The following is a 19,138-nucleotide window of genomic DNA, read 5'->3' as shown; positions in this document are numbered from 1 at the left end:
GTATTCATTCCACCGAGGTATCAACAACAATCCCAAAAAATAGCGACTCCGTCCACGCTAATTATTTTAAAAAGTTTTTGAAATAAAAGATCAATAAAGGACAATTCTATAATTTATTACTGTTTATATACAAAGCGTACTACAAGAAAATTTCTATTTAACTACGGAAAATTCCGTAGCCAAAAACTGAAATTTCATAGCTAAAGCTGAATAACTACGAAATTTGTTACGCAAATTTTCAATTAGACTCCGTAACTTTATTTCTTGTAGCAAATTGTTTAGCTACGGAATTATAATTCCGTAGCAATTTTGCTATGACAGTTTCTACGACATATATTTCGTTGTAAATTGAGTTCCATAGCATTTTCGTAGCAAAATCCATAACAATTTTCCGTAACAAATTCCGTTGCAATGTTTCCGTAGCGAATTCCGTAGCAACTTTTCCGTAGCAAATTCCATAGCAATTTTTCCGTAACTAATTCCGTAGCAAATTTCGTAGCAACTTTTCAGTAGCAAATTTCATAGCAATTTTTCCGTAACTAATTTCGTAGCAATGTTTCCGTAGCAAATTCCATAGCAACTTTTCCGTAGCAAATTCCATAGCAATTTTTCCATAACTATTTCCGTAGCAACGTTTCCGTAGCAATCGTTCCATACCATTATTCAATAAATTTCGATTATTCAATTCGACTATTTATATCAATTTATAAAAATGCAATTAATATAAAACCACAAGTAAAAGAGTATTTCTATAGAAACTAAAGGAATATCCAATATATCAAAAGATACATATTTCAAAATCAAAAGTGGCTACTAATTAAATATAAAATGTTATTGATACATAATATTCTATTATTGATTAATAAAAGTTTTAACCTACTCACTCAAAGCTTGTGCAAGTTGTTCAAACTTTGCTTGAACATCCATATTTTTCTGTTGAAACCACACATTCTCTTGTTGACCATCCTTATATTTTTGTGTTGAACATCCTCATATGGTCCGCGTTGAGTCTCAACTAAGGCAATTTGGTTTGAGACATAAGTCTTTCTTTTTATGATCCTACAATATTTCAATATAACCAGTAAAAACAAGAACGAATGATTAAACAAGAAATTTGACTGTTAAATATTATAAATGAGGTAAAGCACAAAAAATTACCTCAAAAGCCTTTTTCAAAAACATATGATTTTTTATTTTTATTTTTGTCTAGCATAACCAAATCCCACTGCAATGGCATTAAAAATGGACATCGCCTTTTGCACAGCATCTTCATGTGCTTCTCTCGTTGCAACCTATAGTGATTTGAGAGAAGATTTTATAAAGGCTTGTACATTGGTTTATATAAAAATCAAAGAAAATAATGAATCATACTTACTCGGGTGGGCTTTGTACGATCAAAGATTGACACATAGAGATCAGTAGCCGACTCATATGCCCTTTCACACTCTGCTTCTTCAACACTCTGTAAAATGGAAATAGTTTAGTAAAACACAATAAGAATTAAAAAGAAAATTATATAAAACTAACATGCCATGAGAAGGTTATTGTAGGCACTGCTACATTTTACCTGTGCAAAATTTCTTCAAAACCAAGAAACATTAGAAACATCTGTCAACTATTGAAAAGGATTGTGAGGGCTACAAGCACAAGCCATGAAAATCCGTACACCTGTAGGAATGGAAAGATTCGTTATGTTTGGTTGGTTTATAGAAATAGAATAAATTTTCTTATGAATTTACAAAAGTGGTCCCTTTGTTTTGGATTTTTATCGTGTTTAGTCCAGAATTGAAACCTTTTCTACAAAGGGACCACTTTTGTAGTTAATTGTTTTTGTGTTATATGTGAATATGATGTAGGGTAAAAATTATTGAATTATAAAACATAATAAAAGATTATTAAAACACAAATAAGATTATAATAAAGCATATATAACTCTTTGAAAAAGATGGGACTTGTCTAGATTTTGAAATTCAAATTCTTACGGATAATGATGTATTTGAATCTTGCACATCCAATTTGTAAACAACACCATACTGGAATATGAATAACCGTAGGCTCAAAATCGTCTCCATAACCCTTCTTCGAATATGAGACTGCAAAAGAATCACATTTTATAATAATTAAGAATTGTATATAAATACATGGTAATGGAAAAACAAGGATATTTTTTAAAAATTGTAGTACCAATTCTTCATCTCACCAAGCTTCCCAACTTTCTTCTCCTGTAACACTAATTCCACCTCTATAGAAGAGCTAATTTGTCCGGTCTCTTAAGTCCTCTACCGTCCTAAAAAATGGAAAACAAAAAAAAAGTATAAAATATAAAGATGATGTCATAAATTATAAAAAGAAAAAAGAAACTCACTTTTGCCACTTGAAACCGGATGGATTGAACAAATAAGGAGCAAAACGCCATGAAATGGCCATAAACCAACTGCTAACACTTAGAAGAATGTAGCCTACTAAACCACCTGCATTGTATACATATGCAATGTACACCACTAACAATAAAACCACTTCAATTCTGTTTCAATAAATAAAAAAATTAAATATTAAAACCATGAGAGAGAGTGATTATTCTAGAGAGGGAGATAAAAGAGTAGCCTTTGACAAAATGACTTCAACGAATATGTACACATTGATCACTGTTAAGTGTTAACTGCATATTAAACCAAAAAAGTTGTTAGCCGTTTAAAAAAAATAATACTATAAATTAATAAAAAAGAGTGTGTAGTCTACTGTAACATCCCGAATATTAAATAAATAAATAGATAAGGGTTAATATGAGTAGAAACCCTAAAATAATTAATAATTTAATAAGGTGTTGGTTTTCGGGAGTTAACCGTCATAATTTTAGAATTTGGGGGTTAAAAGCGTAAGTCCGAATTGGTTTTGTGAATATTCATGAAGGTGGGGGCTGCAATTGTAAATAATTTATAGATAAGGGGCTGCTTGGTAATTTGGGCTTATTATGTAATGAAATTATGGAATTAGGGGCAAAAAATGACGGATTAATTTTGAAAGGATTTGTGGAGGAAGGGCCGAAATTGGAAAAATGGAAGGCAAGTTTGATTAGATCATGGGATATGGACTCGGCAGTTCATTCCGTGTAAAGATGCTCCAGCAACCCTAACCCTAACATTGTGATACAGCCGCCATGCTTGAAGACCAGCCGCCACCCTTGTGCCCTCACACTCCATAGATCGACACCTCCTCGTCGCATGGCCGTCGAATACCTCTGCTGTCGCTCTTGTCGCCGGCGAAGTCAAGGTGAGGTGGTACTACCGTGGCAGCCGAGAAGACCACTGAAGATCGAGAACCTGGCGGCGTTCGTCCTTGCGTGGCGTCGTGAATAACCGGAAACACTCGGTAAGATCGGTTTTTTCTCCTCTCCGTCTTCTCTCTACCCGGCTGAACTTGTTTGCTTTGTTATTGCTGCCGGTAGCTTTTGGGGTGCTGTGGTCGTCATTTCCGGCGACAACAGCCATGTATAAGGCGGCTGGACGTTAGATGCTCGAGTATTTGTTATGCTATAATCTGTTTTGGTGTTGTTTGTACTATTTAGAGCCGGAATCCACCACCACCACTTCAAGGTGGTGATTGCCACCCATTTCGTTTTCTGCCACCATTGGCCGCCACCAGCCACCGTGGGTGGTGGCTGTGGATGTGTGTATTCTATGTGTGAGGTCATTTATGTGCTTTTTGGACAGCGACCATCACCACCACCATTGGAAATGGTGGATGCCGCCGTCTGCCGCTTTGAGCCGCCGCCGATCACCACCGCCCGAGGTGGCAGTGGGTGGTGCCCGGCCTGATGGAACCCAAAAGGACCTAAACACTAACCTTGGGATGGACTGTATCATTATTGGGCTAGAAACCCTAATTAGGGTTTAGAAAACCCTAATTTTGGGTTTGTTGATTTGGGCCTATTGGGACCCGCGTTTGGACCAGTGGACTGAAGATAAAACTCATGACAATTTTATTATATGATATATTAGTGGAATAATGGACTTAATGGGTTAAGTGAGAAATACTTAACCCTAATCGTCATTTTATGTGAAAACCCTAATTTTTGCTTGGGCCTTGTGTTGGGCCTTCCTATTGGGCTTTAGTATTTGGGCCATTGATGGGCCATCCAAGAGCAGTCATGTGGACTAGAATATTTAGATGGGCTTTAGGGTAAGGCCCATATGAGGGTTTGGGCCTAATTTGGAAAATTGGGCCATGGTTGGGCCTTGGTGGGCCCAATGGACTTGAGTTATTTATGGACGAGGTTGGTGGACCATGTTTAGACCTAATAATGTGAAGGATGGTCTTAGATCCTAATGGGGTTATTTGTGGGTTTGGCTTAGTGATAGAAGCCGGAGTGTAGCAGCAGCATTTATAGGATCTGTTCGCCACCCGAGGTGAGTCTTCTCACTATACTTTACCTTGAGTGGTAAGTAGAGTTATGTGACAGAGTATCTTGTATGCTATGTATGTGATGTGTTGCACTGCATTATTTCTATGTGATTTATGCTGTGTGTATTCCAGAGTTTACAGAGTTAGGACCGGAAGGTCCACAAAGTTAGGACCAGAGGGTCCACAGAGTTAGGGCCAGTGGGCCCACAGAGTTATAGCCTCGAGTGGCTAATATGTGTTATATGTGGTATTTTGGGGAACTCACTAAGCTTCGTGCTTACCGTGTTATATGTTATGTGTTTCAGGTACTTCTCAGGATCACGGGAAGGCGACGACTTGATTGTACACACGAGATGGAGTTGTGTTCGAGGATCCTGGATTTTATTTAAATAATTATGAACCCGTGTTTTTGATAATTGAAATATTGAGATTTTGTGATATGTGTTGATGATATTTATGTGATTTTAAAAATGAAAAATTTGTATGAAAATTTACGGTGTTACAAGTTGGTATCAGAGCCTTGGTTTGAGGGATTTAGATGCACCTTCGAGTATGTCTGGACTCAAACTGAGGATTTGAGAGAAGTTTTCAAAGAAATGATTTTCTAAAACGAGAAAGAGTTTCTAAAAGAAAAAAAAAACGAGAAAGAGCAGTGTGTACAATCAGCTAGAGCCCAAACGGTGATTTCCCAAAATACCCTTACTTATTTGTGTTATGAGTTATTATTGAGATATTAGTGATGCATGTTAGAAGATCGGCTAGGTATTTCATATATTAGGGCTAGAGTTGCCTGATTTGTGATGCCTTAGCCTAGTAGTTGTTGTTATCTGTAATGCGCTTTGAGTATGTGCGGAATATGAGTATCCAGCAGGAATTTTTTTTAGAGACGGATCTGAGTAGAGGAGTAATCTAGGAGAGATACCTAGATGAACATTTGAGGAGCTTACTGAGAAGGTAGTCGTATACCCGCGAGGGGTGGAGTTGCTTGAGCTCGGTGATATCTTTTGAGTACGAGTGTAGCAAGCGGAGTTGTAACCTAGAGTGGTGATATGTGTTGATAGAGATTATTCGAAGCCCGAATGCTGCTTGCTTCGTGCTTTGTGGAACTCTCGGTGATGGGAGTCAACTACTAAGTGAATATGACGATATTCAGGAGGTAGACGGCTGACATCATTAGGAGTTCTTCAGCAGCTGATGGCGGAGAAGTGTGAGCACCTAGGAAGAGCCTAGGAAAGGGTGACCCTAGTCAGATGAGTACACTGACAGAGTTGGATATTTCGTAGAGGAGCGAACACGCATGATGGGGTTGGTGAGTGAGAAGGTCGAGCAGCTACTTAGGGACTCGGGGATGGTCCGTGTTGAAAGTATGGGTAGATGTGGCAGGTAGTATAGGCCCGTACTACTGAAAGCAGAGGACCCATACTCGATACAGAGAACATTCCGGAGGTTCTAAGTAGCAGATCGAGAGGTGATTTCATGGTTCGAGTACCATGATTTGTAGCAGATCGAGAGGTGATTTCATGGTTCAAGTACCATGATTTGTAGCAGATCGAGAGGTGATTTCATGGTTCGAGTACCATGATTCGTAGCAGATCGAGAGGTGATGGCATGGGTCGAGTACCATGATTCGTAGCGGATTGAGAAGAGATAACATGGTTCGGGTACCATGATTATTAGCAGATCGAGGGGTGGCCACATGGTTCGAGTACCATGACCCGTGGCGGTTAGTGTTACTGGTGCTACCAGTTATTCTGTGGTGATTGGTTAGACTGAGATCAGATGTGAAAGAGTATGGCGCCAGAGGGCCATGATGAACGAGTTTTAGCGGCGCATTCCTTGAGAGGGGAATCGAGTTAGCTCCGAGAGATTTTTGGTAAGATGGCAGATGAAGTCGCAAGGCTCAAGGATGAGTAGAGATGACGGTTATGGAGGATGGCGGCATGAGTTAAGCAATCAGCCGATAGTGAAGATGTCACCTTCTGTGACATGGATGGTATTATTTCCGTTTCCTGTGGGAAACATAAGAGGTGTTGAGAATTCGGTTTCCGAACTTGGGGGTAGAACCCTGCGGGTTAGCATTGATGGCGCCCTTCCATCAGAGTATTAGGGCAGTATGTCTGCCGAGAGGTAATGTTAGAGCATGAGCAGATTGTCAGCGGGGACTGAGATGGTTAAGGACAAGGATACACCCTATTTGAGCATAGTAGGGCATGTATTAGCTGCAACGGCAGACGATCAAGAAGAGGATATTGGGGCGGTGGCTCTTATTGTCTATGAGGAGTATCGAGTATGGTAATTAGGACTCCGCTCTTATTACAATCCACGTGATGGAATGTTGATTGAAGAGTCGAGGATGAGGAGTATGATAGTTCATTATTTCAGGTTAAGAGTCAGAGTTACTACTGGACAGTTGAGATGTCCGGTAGTGGGATGATACGAGATTCTGAATGACTAGGAGTAGTCATGATGAGAAGTTTCTGAGGATTTCATCTGAGATTCGGGTAATTGGAGTTGCTCGATCTCCATCGGGGAGATCATTGAGCATTGCGTATCACCTTCCAAGAGTAGGTGCGGTGTTACTGGTAAAAAAGTCTGTGGGATAGATTGTTGGTGAACCATTGGGCGATAGTTCAAACCCTAAGTGGGGGAGAACGTGGTATTTTGTTGGGAGGATCATCATTCCGTTCAATTTGAGGTTAGAGGATTGGATGTCAGGAACCTGCGGTACGGTCATATGAGATTTGGGTTTAGCAGTGAATGAGGCAAGGCGCAAAGCGAGATTATGCATATTATACGTGTCCAGGAAAGAGTGAGTGTATCCACGGCGAGTAGCCGTTGGTCAGGGATCTTATTGTGGTCAGGGACTCTCCAGGGTTGTAATGGTCAAGTTCGAGGCGGTTGGTTTGTCGAGGTCCAGTTTCGATTGTTAAGATTCGATAGTTTAATGTATAGATTGTATCTATACTCCGGGAGGAGCAGCATTTGATTTGTCAACTAGTTTCAGAGTTATTATGAGTAGCTTCGCATAGGTTTTGATCAGTAATAGGATGGGGTTTCGGATGATCGTTAACGTGATCTCAGTCCTTGACGATTTCTCCGTGTTTCAAATTGTGAGTGGAGTATTTCGAGGTTATGAGTTGTGCGAGAAGAAGATCAATGGTCGTAGCAAGACATTGTGAGATTCGATGATGGTGTAGCGGGGTATCCGAGTATGATGCCCTAAGTGGTTGGGTTACTTTGAGACTCGAGTTTATGATATGATAAGTGGAGTATCGAATAATTATTGTTCCAGTGGGAACCCATCAACTGATTGATCGGACGGGGATTGTCCAAGAATGTGAATTGTATCGAGAGAAAGTGCATTGTTGCTACAATGGGTGTCAGGAGTAGTGATGCTCAGTCTGGGAGGGTGGATGCACCTGTCCATGATGGATCACGGAGCATGAGTTCAATGAGCGCAATATGGTGATGGATTAATGATGAGATTGTGGGGTAGTAAGAGATTGGAAGGATCTAAGTGAGAGTAATCACTTTGTAAAATCAGGGAAAAACCATGGGGAGAGCCCATGGCGAAGTGAGTGAGTGATGTAAGCCTGCGGGGAGCCTTAGCGTTCACGAGTGAGTGAGTAAGTGATGTAAGCCTGTGGGGAGCCGTAGCATTCACAAGTGAGTGAGTAAGTGATGTAAGCCTGCGGGGAGCCGTAGCATTCACGAGTGAGTAAGTAAGTGATGTAAGTCTGCGGGGAGCTGTAGCATTCACGGGTGAGTGAGTAAGTGATATCAACCTGCGGGAATCCGTAGTATTCCCTGGTTAGAGCATGACACAGAGGAGTTCTTAGGCTTAGGTAGCCTTGACGAGTGAGTCCTTGGGAACCTGGTGGCCGAACCAGGGGCGAGACTGGGGTCTCCATGACGATTGGGATCCATTATACCTCGAATTAGGAAGAGGTTGTCATAAATCGGAAGGAATTGGAGAGTAATGTATGCGTAGATTCGCAGATCACGGGTCGTGAGTCGAGTATCTGATTGGAGACGAGTGATTCCAACTCTGCTGTTGAACCGGACTCTCGAGTTTGAGTTTGGCCCTATCTGTGTAAAGAATAGATAAGTTGAGATTTTAGATCCCTAATGGATTTCATTTTGAGTGGTATGGTTTACATCTGATGTTCTAGACCTGGGAGGGTCGGTTCGGTTAGTTTGAGAAGGACCGCAACATGTATGGAGTTAGTGGGTGTTAGACGACTAAGGTCGGAAATGATGTGCGACTACAGATCGGTTGTAATACGGTTTGGAGTAAAGCGAACTTAGTGGTTGCATGTACAATGTGGTTGGTCGAGATAGCTCTATTGGATTGAACGGCTGGGGTTATGCTCGGACTTGTGGCCATGCCGTTCAAGATGTCGGGCGTGTAAGGGATGGTAAGGAATGATTTCGAGGACGAAATCTAACTTAAGTGGGGGAGAGTTGTAACATCCCGAATATTAAATAAATAAATAGATAAGGGTTAATATGAGTAGAAACCCTAAAATAATTAATAATTTAATAAGGTGTTGGTTTTCGGGAGTTAACCGTCATAATTTTAGAATTTGGGGGTTAAAAGCGTAAGTCCGAATTGGTTTTGTGAATATTCATGAAGGCGGAGGCTGCAATTGTAAATAATTTATAGATAAGGGGCTGCTTGGTAATTTGGGCTTATTATGTAATGAAATTATGGAATTAGGGGCAAAAAAATGACGGATTAATTTTGAAAGGATTTGTGGAGGAAGGACCGAAATTGGAAAAATGGAAGGCAAGTTTGATTAGATCATGGGATATGGACTCGGCAGTTCATTCCGTGTAAAGATGCTCCAGCAACCCTAACCCTAACATTGTGATACAGCCGCCATGCTTGAAGACCAGCCGCCACCCTTGTGCCCTCACACTCCATAGATCGACACCTCCTCGTCGCATGGCCGTCGAATACCTCTGCTGTCGCTCTTGTCGCCGGCGAAGTCAAGGTGAGGTGGTACTACCGTGGCAGCCGAGAAGACCACTGAAGATCGAGAACCTGGCGGCGTTCGTCCTTGCGTGGCGTCGTGAATAACCGGAAACACTCGGTAAGATCGGTTTTTTCTCCTCTCCGTCTTCTCTCTACCCGGCTGAACTTGTTTGCTTTGTTATTGCTGCCGGTAGCTTTTGGGGTGCTGTGGTCGTCATTTCCGGCGACAACAGCCATGTATAAGGCGGCTGGACGTTAGATGCTCGAGTATTTGTTATGCTATAATCTGTTTTGGTGTTGTTTGTACTATTTAGAGCCGGAATCCACCACCACCACTTCAAGGTGGTGATTGCCACCCATTTCGTTTTCTGCCACCATTGGCCGCCACCAGCCACCGTGGGTGGTGGCTGTGGATGTGTGTATTCTATGTGTGAGGTCATTTATGTGCTTTTTGGACAGCGACCATCACCACCACCATTGGAAATGGTGGATGCCGCCGTCTGCCGCTTTGAGCCGCCGCCGATCACCACCGCCCGAGGTGGCAGTGGGTGGTGCCCGGCCTGATGGAACCCAAAAGGACCTAAACACTAACCTTGGGATGGACTGTATCATTATTGGGCTAGAAACCCTAATTAGGGTTTAGAAAACCCTAATTTTGGGTTTGTTGATTTGGGCCTATTGGGACCCGCGTTTGGACCAGTGGACTGAAGATAAAACTCATGACAATTTTATTATATGATATATTAGTGGAATAATGGACTTAATGGGTTAAGTGAGAAATACTTAACCCTAATCGTCATTTTATGTGAAAACCCTAATTTTTGCTTGGGCCTTGTGTTGGGCCTTCCTATTGGGCTTTAGTATTTGGGCCATTGATGGGCCATCCAAGAGCAGTCATGTGGACTAGAATATTTATATGGGCTTTAGGGTAAGGCCCATATGAGGGTTTGGGCCCAATTTGGAAAATTGGGCCATGGTTGGGCCTTGGTGGGCCCAATGGACTTGAGTTATTTATGGACGAGGTTGGTGGACCATGTTTAGACCTAATAATGTGAAGGATGATCTTAGATCCTAATGGGGTTATTTGTGGGTTTGGCTTAGTGATAGAAGCCGGAGTGTAGCAGCAGCATTTATAGGATCTGTTCGCCACCCGAGGTGAGTTTTCTCACTATACTTTACCTTGAGTGATAAGTAGAGTTATGTGATATAGTATCTTGTATGCTATGTATGTGATGTGTTGCACTGTATTATTTCTATGTGATTTATGCTGTGTGTATTTCAGAGTTTACAGAGTTAGGACCGGAAGGTCCACAGAGTTAGGACCAGAGGGTCCACAGAGTTAGGGCCAGTGGGCCCACAGAGTTATAGCCTCGAGTGGCTAATATGTGTTATATGTGGTATTTTGGGGAACTCACTAAGTTTCGTGGTTACTGTGTTATATGTTATGTGTTTCAGGTACTTCTCAGGATCACGGGAAGGCGACGGCTTGATTATACACACGAGATGGAGTTGTGTTTGAGGATCCTGGATTTTATTTAAATAGTTATGAACCCATGTTTTTGATAATTGAAATATTGAGATTTTGTAATATGTGTTGATGATATTTATGTGATTTTAAAGTCCAAATTACCGGCAATTTTTGACACTTTTACCCTTTTTTCCCGGTTAGCCGGTTATTAGGGCTTTTTTGTCAAAAAAATAAAGTTTAGGACTTTCTTGTCAAATCGTCAATTAGGACTTTACTGTCAAAAAAATAAACTTTATGTTTTTCTTGTCAAATCATTGAAAATATTGAGACTTTAGTGTACATATCACCCTTATAAAAGTTTCTTCTTGTTTCGCCGCCAAATCTTGAACTAAAAAGTGGGAACAAATTATACAAACACAAACAACACATACCTAGTCAAAAGGGTGTGAATGTTGAGAAGGGAAAGAAGGGAAATTTCATTTTTTTCGGTTTCTTATTTCTCCATTTTTGGGACTACAAAAAGCTAACACAACCCTGGTTCTTTCTTTCTTTCTTGATTATCTCCATTTTTTTCAATGTCGGTTTGTTGAGATTAAAAAAACTATTTAACAAGAAGCAAACGTTAAGGATTTCAATAGTATCTAGCTGACTAGAAAATGTTTTAATAATTCTTACGCTTAAATAGTATCTTACCATTGAATTTCTAACAAAAAAAATGATATATACACTAAAATCCCAATATTTTCAACGATTTGACAAGAAAGTCCTTAACTTTATTTTTTTGACAGTAAAGTCCTAATTGACGATTTAACAAGAAAGTTCTAAACTTTATTTTTTTTGACAAAAAAGTCCTAATTACCGGCTAACCGGGAAAAAAAAGTAAAAGTGTCAAAAATTGCCGGTAATTTGCACTTTACTGTCAAAAAAATAAAGTTTATGACTTTCTTGTCAAATCGATGAAAATATTAGGACTTTAATGTATATATCCCTTATTATTATTTATGTATTAACTAATTTTTATATAAAATGGTCCCCACTACATGGAAGTTCTGGATCCGCCACTTTGCACAAAGACCCTTTATTTTTATTTGATATGCAGTTTTAAATTTGCTTTCAATCTAAACTTGGGATCGGTACATTTTAGCACTCGTCAATACCATATAGTGTTTGATTTAACTTGATGTGATCGTCTACCACTTTGATTAAAAGAAGCTTTTGATGCATGTGTTCAAAAAAGACAAATGCCCCCCAATCCATCGACCATAATGCCACCCATGCATACACCCACTAACTTTGATGATAGATAGGTAGATGTTTAGTACTGCTCATCAACTTATATGCCTTTTTTCTTTCTTCAACTAAAAGTTACTTCTATTTTTGACTACAAGACATTCTAAAATAGTTAAACATTATCCTTTTTTATACGATTTTCACGCCTCTCGTTTTCGTGATAATATCTTAAAAGTCAGAAAATTTCAGATACCATTTTCATTGACTATTCTTTCTGAACATGGCAACATGCTATGCTATGTAAGAATAATGGGGTATATATAATATATATATCAGTCTTTTCATATTATCGTTTCGAACATTACTTTGGAAATATGAACATTAATTGTCTCAGGATCGCAGTACGCCTTGTAGTAGAAGGTTTTTGCAACGGTGAGGAACGTCTGCTTCAAATCCTGATCAAGATCATCCGGTGAGTCGCTAAGCACGAGTTGCACGAGTTCTTGCATTTTGGAATCTATCGAATTTATAGTTGTACTGTTGACTTGCATACAGGTTCGATTCTGAAAATGATTGAGAAAAATTTATTATGTTATGTCAAGAAATTTCAACACGATCGAATTAGAAACATGCTTGAAATGTGGCAACTTGCATTTACGTGGGATATTTCGTGACAGATGTTATTAATGACGGATGAGAGGAGTCTGTATTGAGGATGGGCTAAGAGTTCGTTGGACACCCATCGGCCGGCCGTCATGTTTATCGTTTGTACTATCAGTTCCGCTTGTCCTTCCGTTACGTCTACGCCTTGTTGCCACCTCATCACGTCTACGCCTTGTTGCCACCTCATCAGCCACATCTCCCACTATAAAAGTACAATGGTTAGCGACAGCCTATATATGACTGGTCAAATAATTAAAAAAAACCCTCATACATACTATACTAGTATATATCAAGGTATATGTATATATATATATATATATATATATATATATATATATATATATATATATATATATATATATATATATATATATATATGTATATATATATATGTCTATGGAAAGCTTACGGCATGGTGAAGCTGTGGATGGATGTCTCTACGATGAGTCATAAGAACGTCCAAAGCGATCTCGTGTAGGGTTCCTTTCAGTGCAACCATCAACCCATGCCATGGCTTCCCGCATCTTATATCATGTAACCATATAAATAATAGAAATTATAAATGAACAATTAATTACTTATCGCGACACCAAAAACGGTTGTCGCTGTATCGAGAAGAAACTCACTTGGCATGATGAATAGAATTGGATATGTTACTGAACTCCTCTACAAACTCTCTCCTATGCTCATTGGAGATTTTGAGTGAGTAGAAAAACGAGGAGATGGTGTCGACTAATGTAGCAGTTTTAGCCCATGCTATCCGTTCCTTGGATCTTTCTGGCTCGAATACACTAGCCGCTGCAAGGTAGTATGACACCAAAAGGCTCGTGATGTCACTCGTCCCAAACCGTTCCATACCAAAATCCACATACCATCTGCTTAAAAATGTAATTTTCAGAATCGACATTAATTCATTCAGATTATTCGCTAATACCATATAAGTTTTCTAGGACTATTTTACTTGACGACTAGATGAAAAGGGCATTTCCGTCATTTGGAAACTAGAGATCGAGAATGACTCACTTTGGTTTGGGTTGGGACAAAAAATTCGAACCGGTCACAAATGCCAAATTTTTTGGAATAGTCCACTGAATGACAAATACAGTAGAATAGCAAACTTACTGTTGCATAGTGTTCCATTCGAGGTGATGTATTGCTAGACAGTTATTGTAATCCAATTTAGCCATCTCAAGATACGTATTATTGCTCACATTACCCATCCTGCATTTTCATTAAACCGTTAAATGGATCCAATATATACCAGTCGTCGGATGTGACCTTTTATATATATATATATATATATATATATATATATATATATATATATATATATATATATATATATATATATATATTAGTTTTTTTGGGGCCCAGCTGATATGTATACGATAAATACAGATCACTTAATCCGGACATAAATTCGAATGGATATAATTAAAATTGTCGGATACCCAAAATAGTTACGTACGATCATAGAAAGCTATATACAAGTCCCAATGTTTGTTTGATTGCATCTTAAGCGATAACCAGAAATGCACGTGTAGTAGCATGCACAAACCAATATTGTGCAGAGAATTTATGTGCGTATGTATATCCAGATCGATCGAAGACAAACAAAGCATCGCATTCACGGGTTTTAAAAAAGCTGAGCGTACTATTGTCTCCCGCTGTCGTTTTTGAAAGTCATCTTCAATGGCAGATATATGGTCATGGCAAAAAGCAAAAAAGTTGTTGTCTTGTAAATTAAAGTTGTTCGATTTCTAGATTTATATATAGTTGTAATAATTAATACCTGTATAGGGTTTTCCCGATCCAAACGTCGTCTTCACCTCCGTATTGCTCCAAGTAAAATCTTGTTTCGAGTCGAGGTAAGCTCGCATACCATGGGACATCTAATGCGTATTCAACCTGTAGATCATATGTGATTATGAACACCTGTCGCAAAATGTTATAAAATGAATATCTTCATATATATATATATATATACCTCGCCTGGCAAGTCCTTGGCGATGATCCATTTATCAAGAAGCTCGTTTGTCGATTGTTTCTCCTTCAAATAGTTATACGAAAATTTCTTGGCATCTTCGAGAATTTTCTCATCGGGGAAGAGCACCTGCGAAGCCCTAAATAAATTGAACATTCCGGTCACCGCTTGAGTTGTTTGCCCAGGGAAGCACACAAATTTACCATCTTTCTCGAATTGTCGAAACACATCTGCCACAAACATGTTTGTTAGTCTTTAATCCAGTCACCTGATCGATCGAGGTGATCATCTAAAAACTGACCTGTAGTAACTTTATAGCCGTGCATTCTTAAAACCCTAAATCCCATCGCGGTGTCATCAATATCTTGTACGTTAGAGTTCTTCGCCCAACAGATTCCGTCCTTCGTCCAATACCTGAAACCATAATCCTTCATTTTAGTTACCAATGCCGTCGACGACTTTATTACAAGTTCTACTTTTGATCGAATTCGCAATATATATACCGGTATATATAGTCAACGCAATCCTTGATCTCGGAATCGAAATAACGCGAAATCCCAAGTCGTTGAAGGCGATCAACGACCCAAATATGCTCAAAAAGATCCACTGGGTACACGTTCGGAACTATAACAAAAAAAAAAAAACAAGAATATGATCATATTCCCTAAGTAGAAAGATTTCTTTTTATAGAACAAAAAAAGGGTTCTATATATAACACCAAACATACCTCCACCATTGAATTTGGTGACAGCATCTGTAAGATACTGCAGACACTTTTGATCTTTTGTTTGCATGAGTGCAAAAGCAGTAGATGATGGAGAAAACAGAAATGACCCATCTTTGCACTGCAATTTTAGAAGCTTTTCCCACTCCAAATCTGGCATTCCTTCCAAGCTATGAAGTAAAGTTGTTGGCACTTTGTGCATTAAGCTCTTCGGTATCCTTTTCGACACAAAAAAACAAAACATCATAAGTACATTCGTGTTTTTGGTGTTAATTTCCTAGTGAAAGTAACGACCATAATTTCTTTCACTAATTTTTTTAGTTTCGGGAAAAGAACGGTGTGTAAAGTACCGACTTTGTGAGCTTCAGGTTTCGTCTTGCATAGATTTCTTTCAAGGCGGGAGAATCCTCGGGGACTTGAATGTCTAGTTTCCTTGCAATGTCAATGAGCGAAGGGAAAGCTACTTCAAAACCGATCGGCATGTGTTCTGGATTTTCCTCTTCAAGTTTGCTTATATTGTCATTCAGAAATTTCAGTCCTGTGTATACATGTTTGATGGTTTGATTAGTAAAATTATTTAGCAAAAGGTTCCATTAGGCATCGCTAAAACCCACGTAAATGTTTAGCAACAACCACCAAGTTCACCATAAAGTTTTGTTCATGTAAATTCATTCAACTCATAATCATATTTTCAGTCTAAATAAATAAATAAATAAATACGTAAATAAAGGAGTCATCATAGTGCATGGCATCTAATTAAGATTGTACTCTGTTATCTTTTTCCCACAATCTACTTTGAGATCATAACGAATAATGTTTAGGATTGTACGATCTTAAAATAAAATAAAATCATGTTTATTATTTTTTTTTGAAAGAGAAATCATGTTTATTGTTGCCATGTACGTTAATGAATTATGACCAACAGTTACCTTTTTGGCATTTACCGGGATGAACGTTCCAAGAAGTTAGCGCGATAACACATGCCAATGTACTTATGATCCGGTCATGAGCCGAAAAGATCAAATGGTCGCCCCATGATCCATTAGGTAGTTGATTTTCCACGATCCACTCTAAACTTGACGGAAACTCGGGGCGACCATTTCCGTCGATATCTTGAACGAGTGCAACCCAAGCTGTGTCGTAAGCTGATACAGTTATCTCTCCCTCATCCATCGATCCCAACATCACTTTGATCCTCTCGACAAACCCTTTGATCTCATCATTCGGATACAAAATCTTCTGTTAGGGTTTGAGGCATGATGAGAACCATAGGACGATGTTAAATGTTAGTACCAATTAAGATTGAGAAAATACCACAAATAGACAAAAAAATGGGGGTCAATTTCTAAATTTAGTCATAAAAAAAGATTTTTCCAGATATAGACATACATTCCGTGGAGAACCCTCCGCGGACCTCCGCGGAATGACGTCATCTCCGCGGACAAGCTACAATTCTAATTTTTGAATGGATAAAAGAATGTTCCGCGTACGCCCTCTGCGGATACATTAATACCTCCGCGGAGCGAGTCGTTTGGCCTTCATAAATACCTCCGCGGAGAAGGTGACGAGGAGCTCCGCGACTCGATTTCGCCGGATTTGAAGTCGTCGCCGGAGTTGAAGTCGTCGCCGGATTTGAAGTCTTCGATCAAAGCCTGGAGGACCCGATGCGCAGTGACGAAGAGGAACGGGGACCAGTGGGGACCAAAAGAGGACCCCTTAGTTTTTCTCAAAAAAATATGGTGGAAATTACGAAATTACCCCCTCTTCGCGGAGATTTCATGGTTCCGCGGAGGTCCGCAGAGGGTCCTCCGCGGAATGAATGTCTATATCGGGAAAAACCTTTTTTTATGACTAAATTTATAAATTAACCCCATTTTTTGTCTATTTGCGGTATTTTCCCATTAAGATTCTACCAAACAAAAGGTCTTTTACTTCAAAATATAACTATAGAAGTTAAAAATAAAATTGCAAGTACAAAATAGCACCTTTTCTTTATCCAACTCATCCTCCACGATGTCATTCCAGTTTATAAATGGTAAACCATTTTTTTGAAGCACATCAAAGTATTCTGCATCATCACACATAAAGAAATATTATATTTAAAAATAAATAAATAAACAATAAAAAAAGTAACATTATCTTTAAAAATTATTTTTTGAATAAAAGGAAATAAAATAAAGCTCTATTTGTAGTAATCGGACCGTTTTATTAAATTACATTTTTTTATCTCAAATTATTAATATTGAGTAATCTTGACACCCATAAAACAAAGAATAAAATAAATGAAAAAAATATTTTATACTAATTAATAAGGATCAGAAAAAGGAAGTTTTTTTATGGGATATATGCATCAAAAGATTAATAAAAGAAATGTTAACATTTTGGGATACTTACCTTCTGTAGGAGACTTTGATACGGCTTTGCATTGGATTTTAGATCCAGTAAGGACTACACTGCCTGTAGACCAATTGCAATAATTAAAATTTAATTTATGAACAATAAAGAAAAAAAGAACGGGATTTTCCTATAAAGAATTGAGTGCTTGAGATCGAAGCAGAAAGGAATAAAGTTACAATGATGATGATCGTATTCTACTGCTCCAAATTGAGTGATGAAAACAGTGGAATCCAACTCACGCGCATAGAGAGATAAAGCTCTAATCTTCGCAACCGCAAGAACAAAATGATTAACCAAAATTAAAGAAATTTCGTAATTCCCCATATACGTTAATTAAAGAAATCTCAACGGTTTGTACCAGCAATGAGTACGTACTTGAAAATTACGACAAGAGTAGAACTGTTTTATCGACTTTAATTTGTATTCATTAATTCACATAAACATATGTATACGTACATATATGTGTACGTATATATATACAGGCATAAATATAGATACTAGGAGAGAGAGAGAGAGAGAGAGAGAGAGAGAGAGAGAGAGAGAGAGAGAGAGAGAGAGAGAGAGAGAGAGAGAGAGAGCAATACCACTGGATGGAAGGAGGGAAGAAAGACGATGAGAACCTGCCGCCGGAGAGAACCGGGGGTGGAAGGTTGGAATCGGAGAGGAGATCATCGTCTTCATGGCGATTGGATTATAGGATTTTGTACTTTTAAACACAGCTTTTGCACTGAAGAGGTAACGATTTATAGCCTTTAAGAATAATATATTTTTTTAAAGGTTCTTCACTTATTGGATGGACATCACTCTCTATATATACGAAGACCTGTATCTAAAATAACTAGGGGGTGTGGGTGGACGGTAGGAGAAGAAGACAGAAAGGAGTTCCCAAGAGATACTCAGAAATGTGTGCATGGGATCATTGTTGCTACCTTATAATCTAGTAAGAATCTTGTTGCCAACAAGCCTTGTTTTGTTTTAGTCTACACAACACACACACACTATATATATATATATATATATATATATATATATATATATATATATATATATATATATATATATATATATATATATATATATATATATATATATATATATATGAGGTTTCAATTGATAAAAAAAAAAGTTGAGAAGAGGAAAATCATTCTCAGCCACACATTTATTTTGCCGCAAAACACTTAGGCGTACCGTCGGAAATAAATAACGGATAAACATGTTTTTCCAACCAAACATGTTTCATTAAATTATCCTAATCATTACCTTAATACACACAAAACATATTTTTTTTTGTTT

The 19,138-nt window shown here is 38.6% G+C and overlaps 1 protein-coding gene and 1 long non-coding RNA gene across 4 annotated transcripts; both read right to left on the bottom strand.

Moving 5' to 3' along the window:
* Positions 1-949: 949 nt before the first annotated feature.
* LOC145141223 (uncharacterized) lies at positions 950-2,515 on the bottom strand. The gene is made up of 7 exons (XR_013722522.1): positions 2,366-2,515; positions 2,185-2,287; positions 1,983-2,093; positions 1,568-1,668; positions 1,376-1,462; positions 1,159-1,292; positions 950-1,059 (listed from the first exon to the last, which is right to left on the bottom strand). It is a non-coding gene; the product is annotated as an uncharacterized LOC145141223 (long non-coding RNA).
* Positions 2,516-12,305: 9,790 nt separating this feature from the next.
* On the bottom strand, positions 12,306-18,810 carry GA1 (Terpenoid cyclases/Protein prenyltransferases superfamily protein). Of its 3 annotated transcripts, none has more exons than XM_079070929.1 (15): positions 18,430-18,810; positions 17,843-17,905; positions 17,434-17,516; positions 16,378-16,687; positions 15,803-15,986; positions 15,452-15,666; positions 15,228-15,348; positions 15,026-15,138; positions 14,728-14,954; positions 14,533-14,648; positions 13,863-13,961; positions 13,367-13,615; positions 13,150-13,264; positions 12,730-12,942; positions 12,306-12,640 (listed from the first exon to the last, which is right to left on the bottom strand). In XM_079070929.1, exons 1-15 carry the CDS (start codon positions 18,524-18,526, stop codon positions 12,419-12,421), a joined length of 2,427 nt encoding a protein of 808 aa, XP_078927055.1. In that variant the 5' UTR covers positions 18,527-18,810; the 3' UTR covers positions 12,306-12,418. The 3 variants fall into 3 exon arrangements, with proteins under 3 accessions (XP_078927055.1, XP_078927056.1, XP_078927057.1); XM_079070930.1 differs by having other exon boundaries at positions 12,736-12,942; XM_079070931.1 differs by having other exon boundaries at positions 16,393-16,687.
* Positions 18,811-19,138: the final 328 nt, after the last annotated feature.

The sequence above is a fragment of the Lactuca virosa genome, chromosome 9 (genome assembly GCF_052849685.1).
Source record: "Lactuca virosa cultivar CGN04683 chromosome 9, Lactuca_virosa_CGN04683_v6, whole genome shotgun sequence".
Taxonomy (NCBI): domain Eukaryota; kingdom Viridiplantae; phylum Streptophyta; class Magnoliopsida; order Asterales; family Asteraceae; genus Lactuca; species Lactuca virosa.
This window is presented reverse-complemented; position numbering and strand designations above follow the sequence as displayed.

What these genes read in the sequence shown, in the direction of transcription:
- GA1 (XM_079070929.1), bottom strand. Translation starts at nt 18,526, where the DNA reads ATGAAGACGATGATCTCCTCTCCGATTCCAACCTTCCACCCCCGGTTC. An exon ending in TTCCCTCCTTCCATCCAGTG is followed by an intron (nt 17,906 to 18,429) that starts GTATTGCTCTCT and finishes ATTGGTCTACAG; the next exon opens with GCAGTGTAGTCCTTACTGGA. An exon ending in CGAAACCTGAAGCTCACAAA is followed by an intron (nt 15,667 to 15,802) that starts GTCGGTACTTTA and finishes TGTGTCGAAAAG; the next exon opens with GATACCGAAGAGCTTAATGC.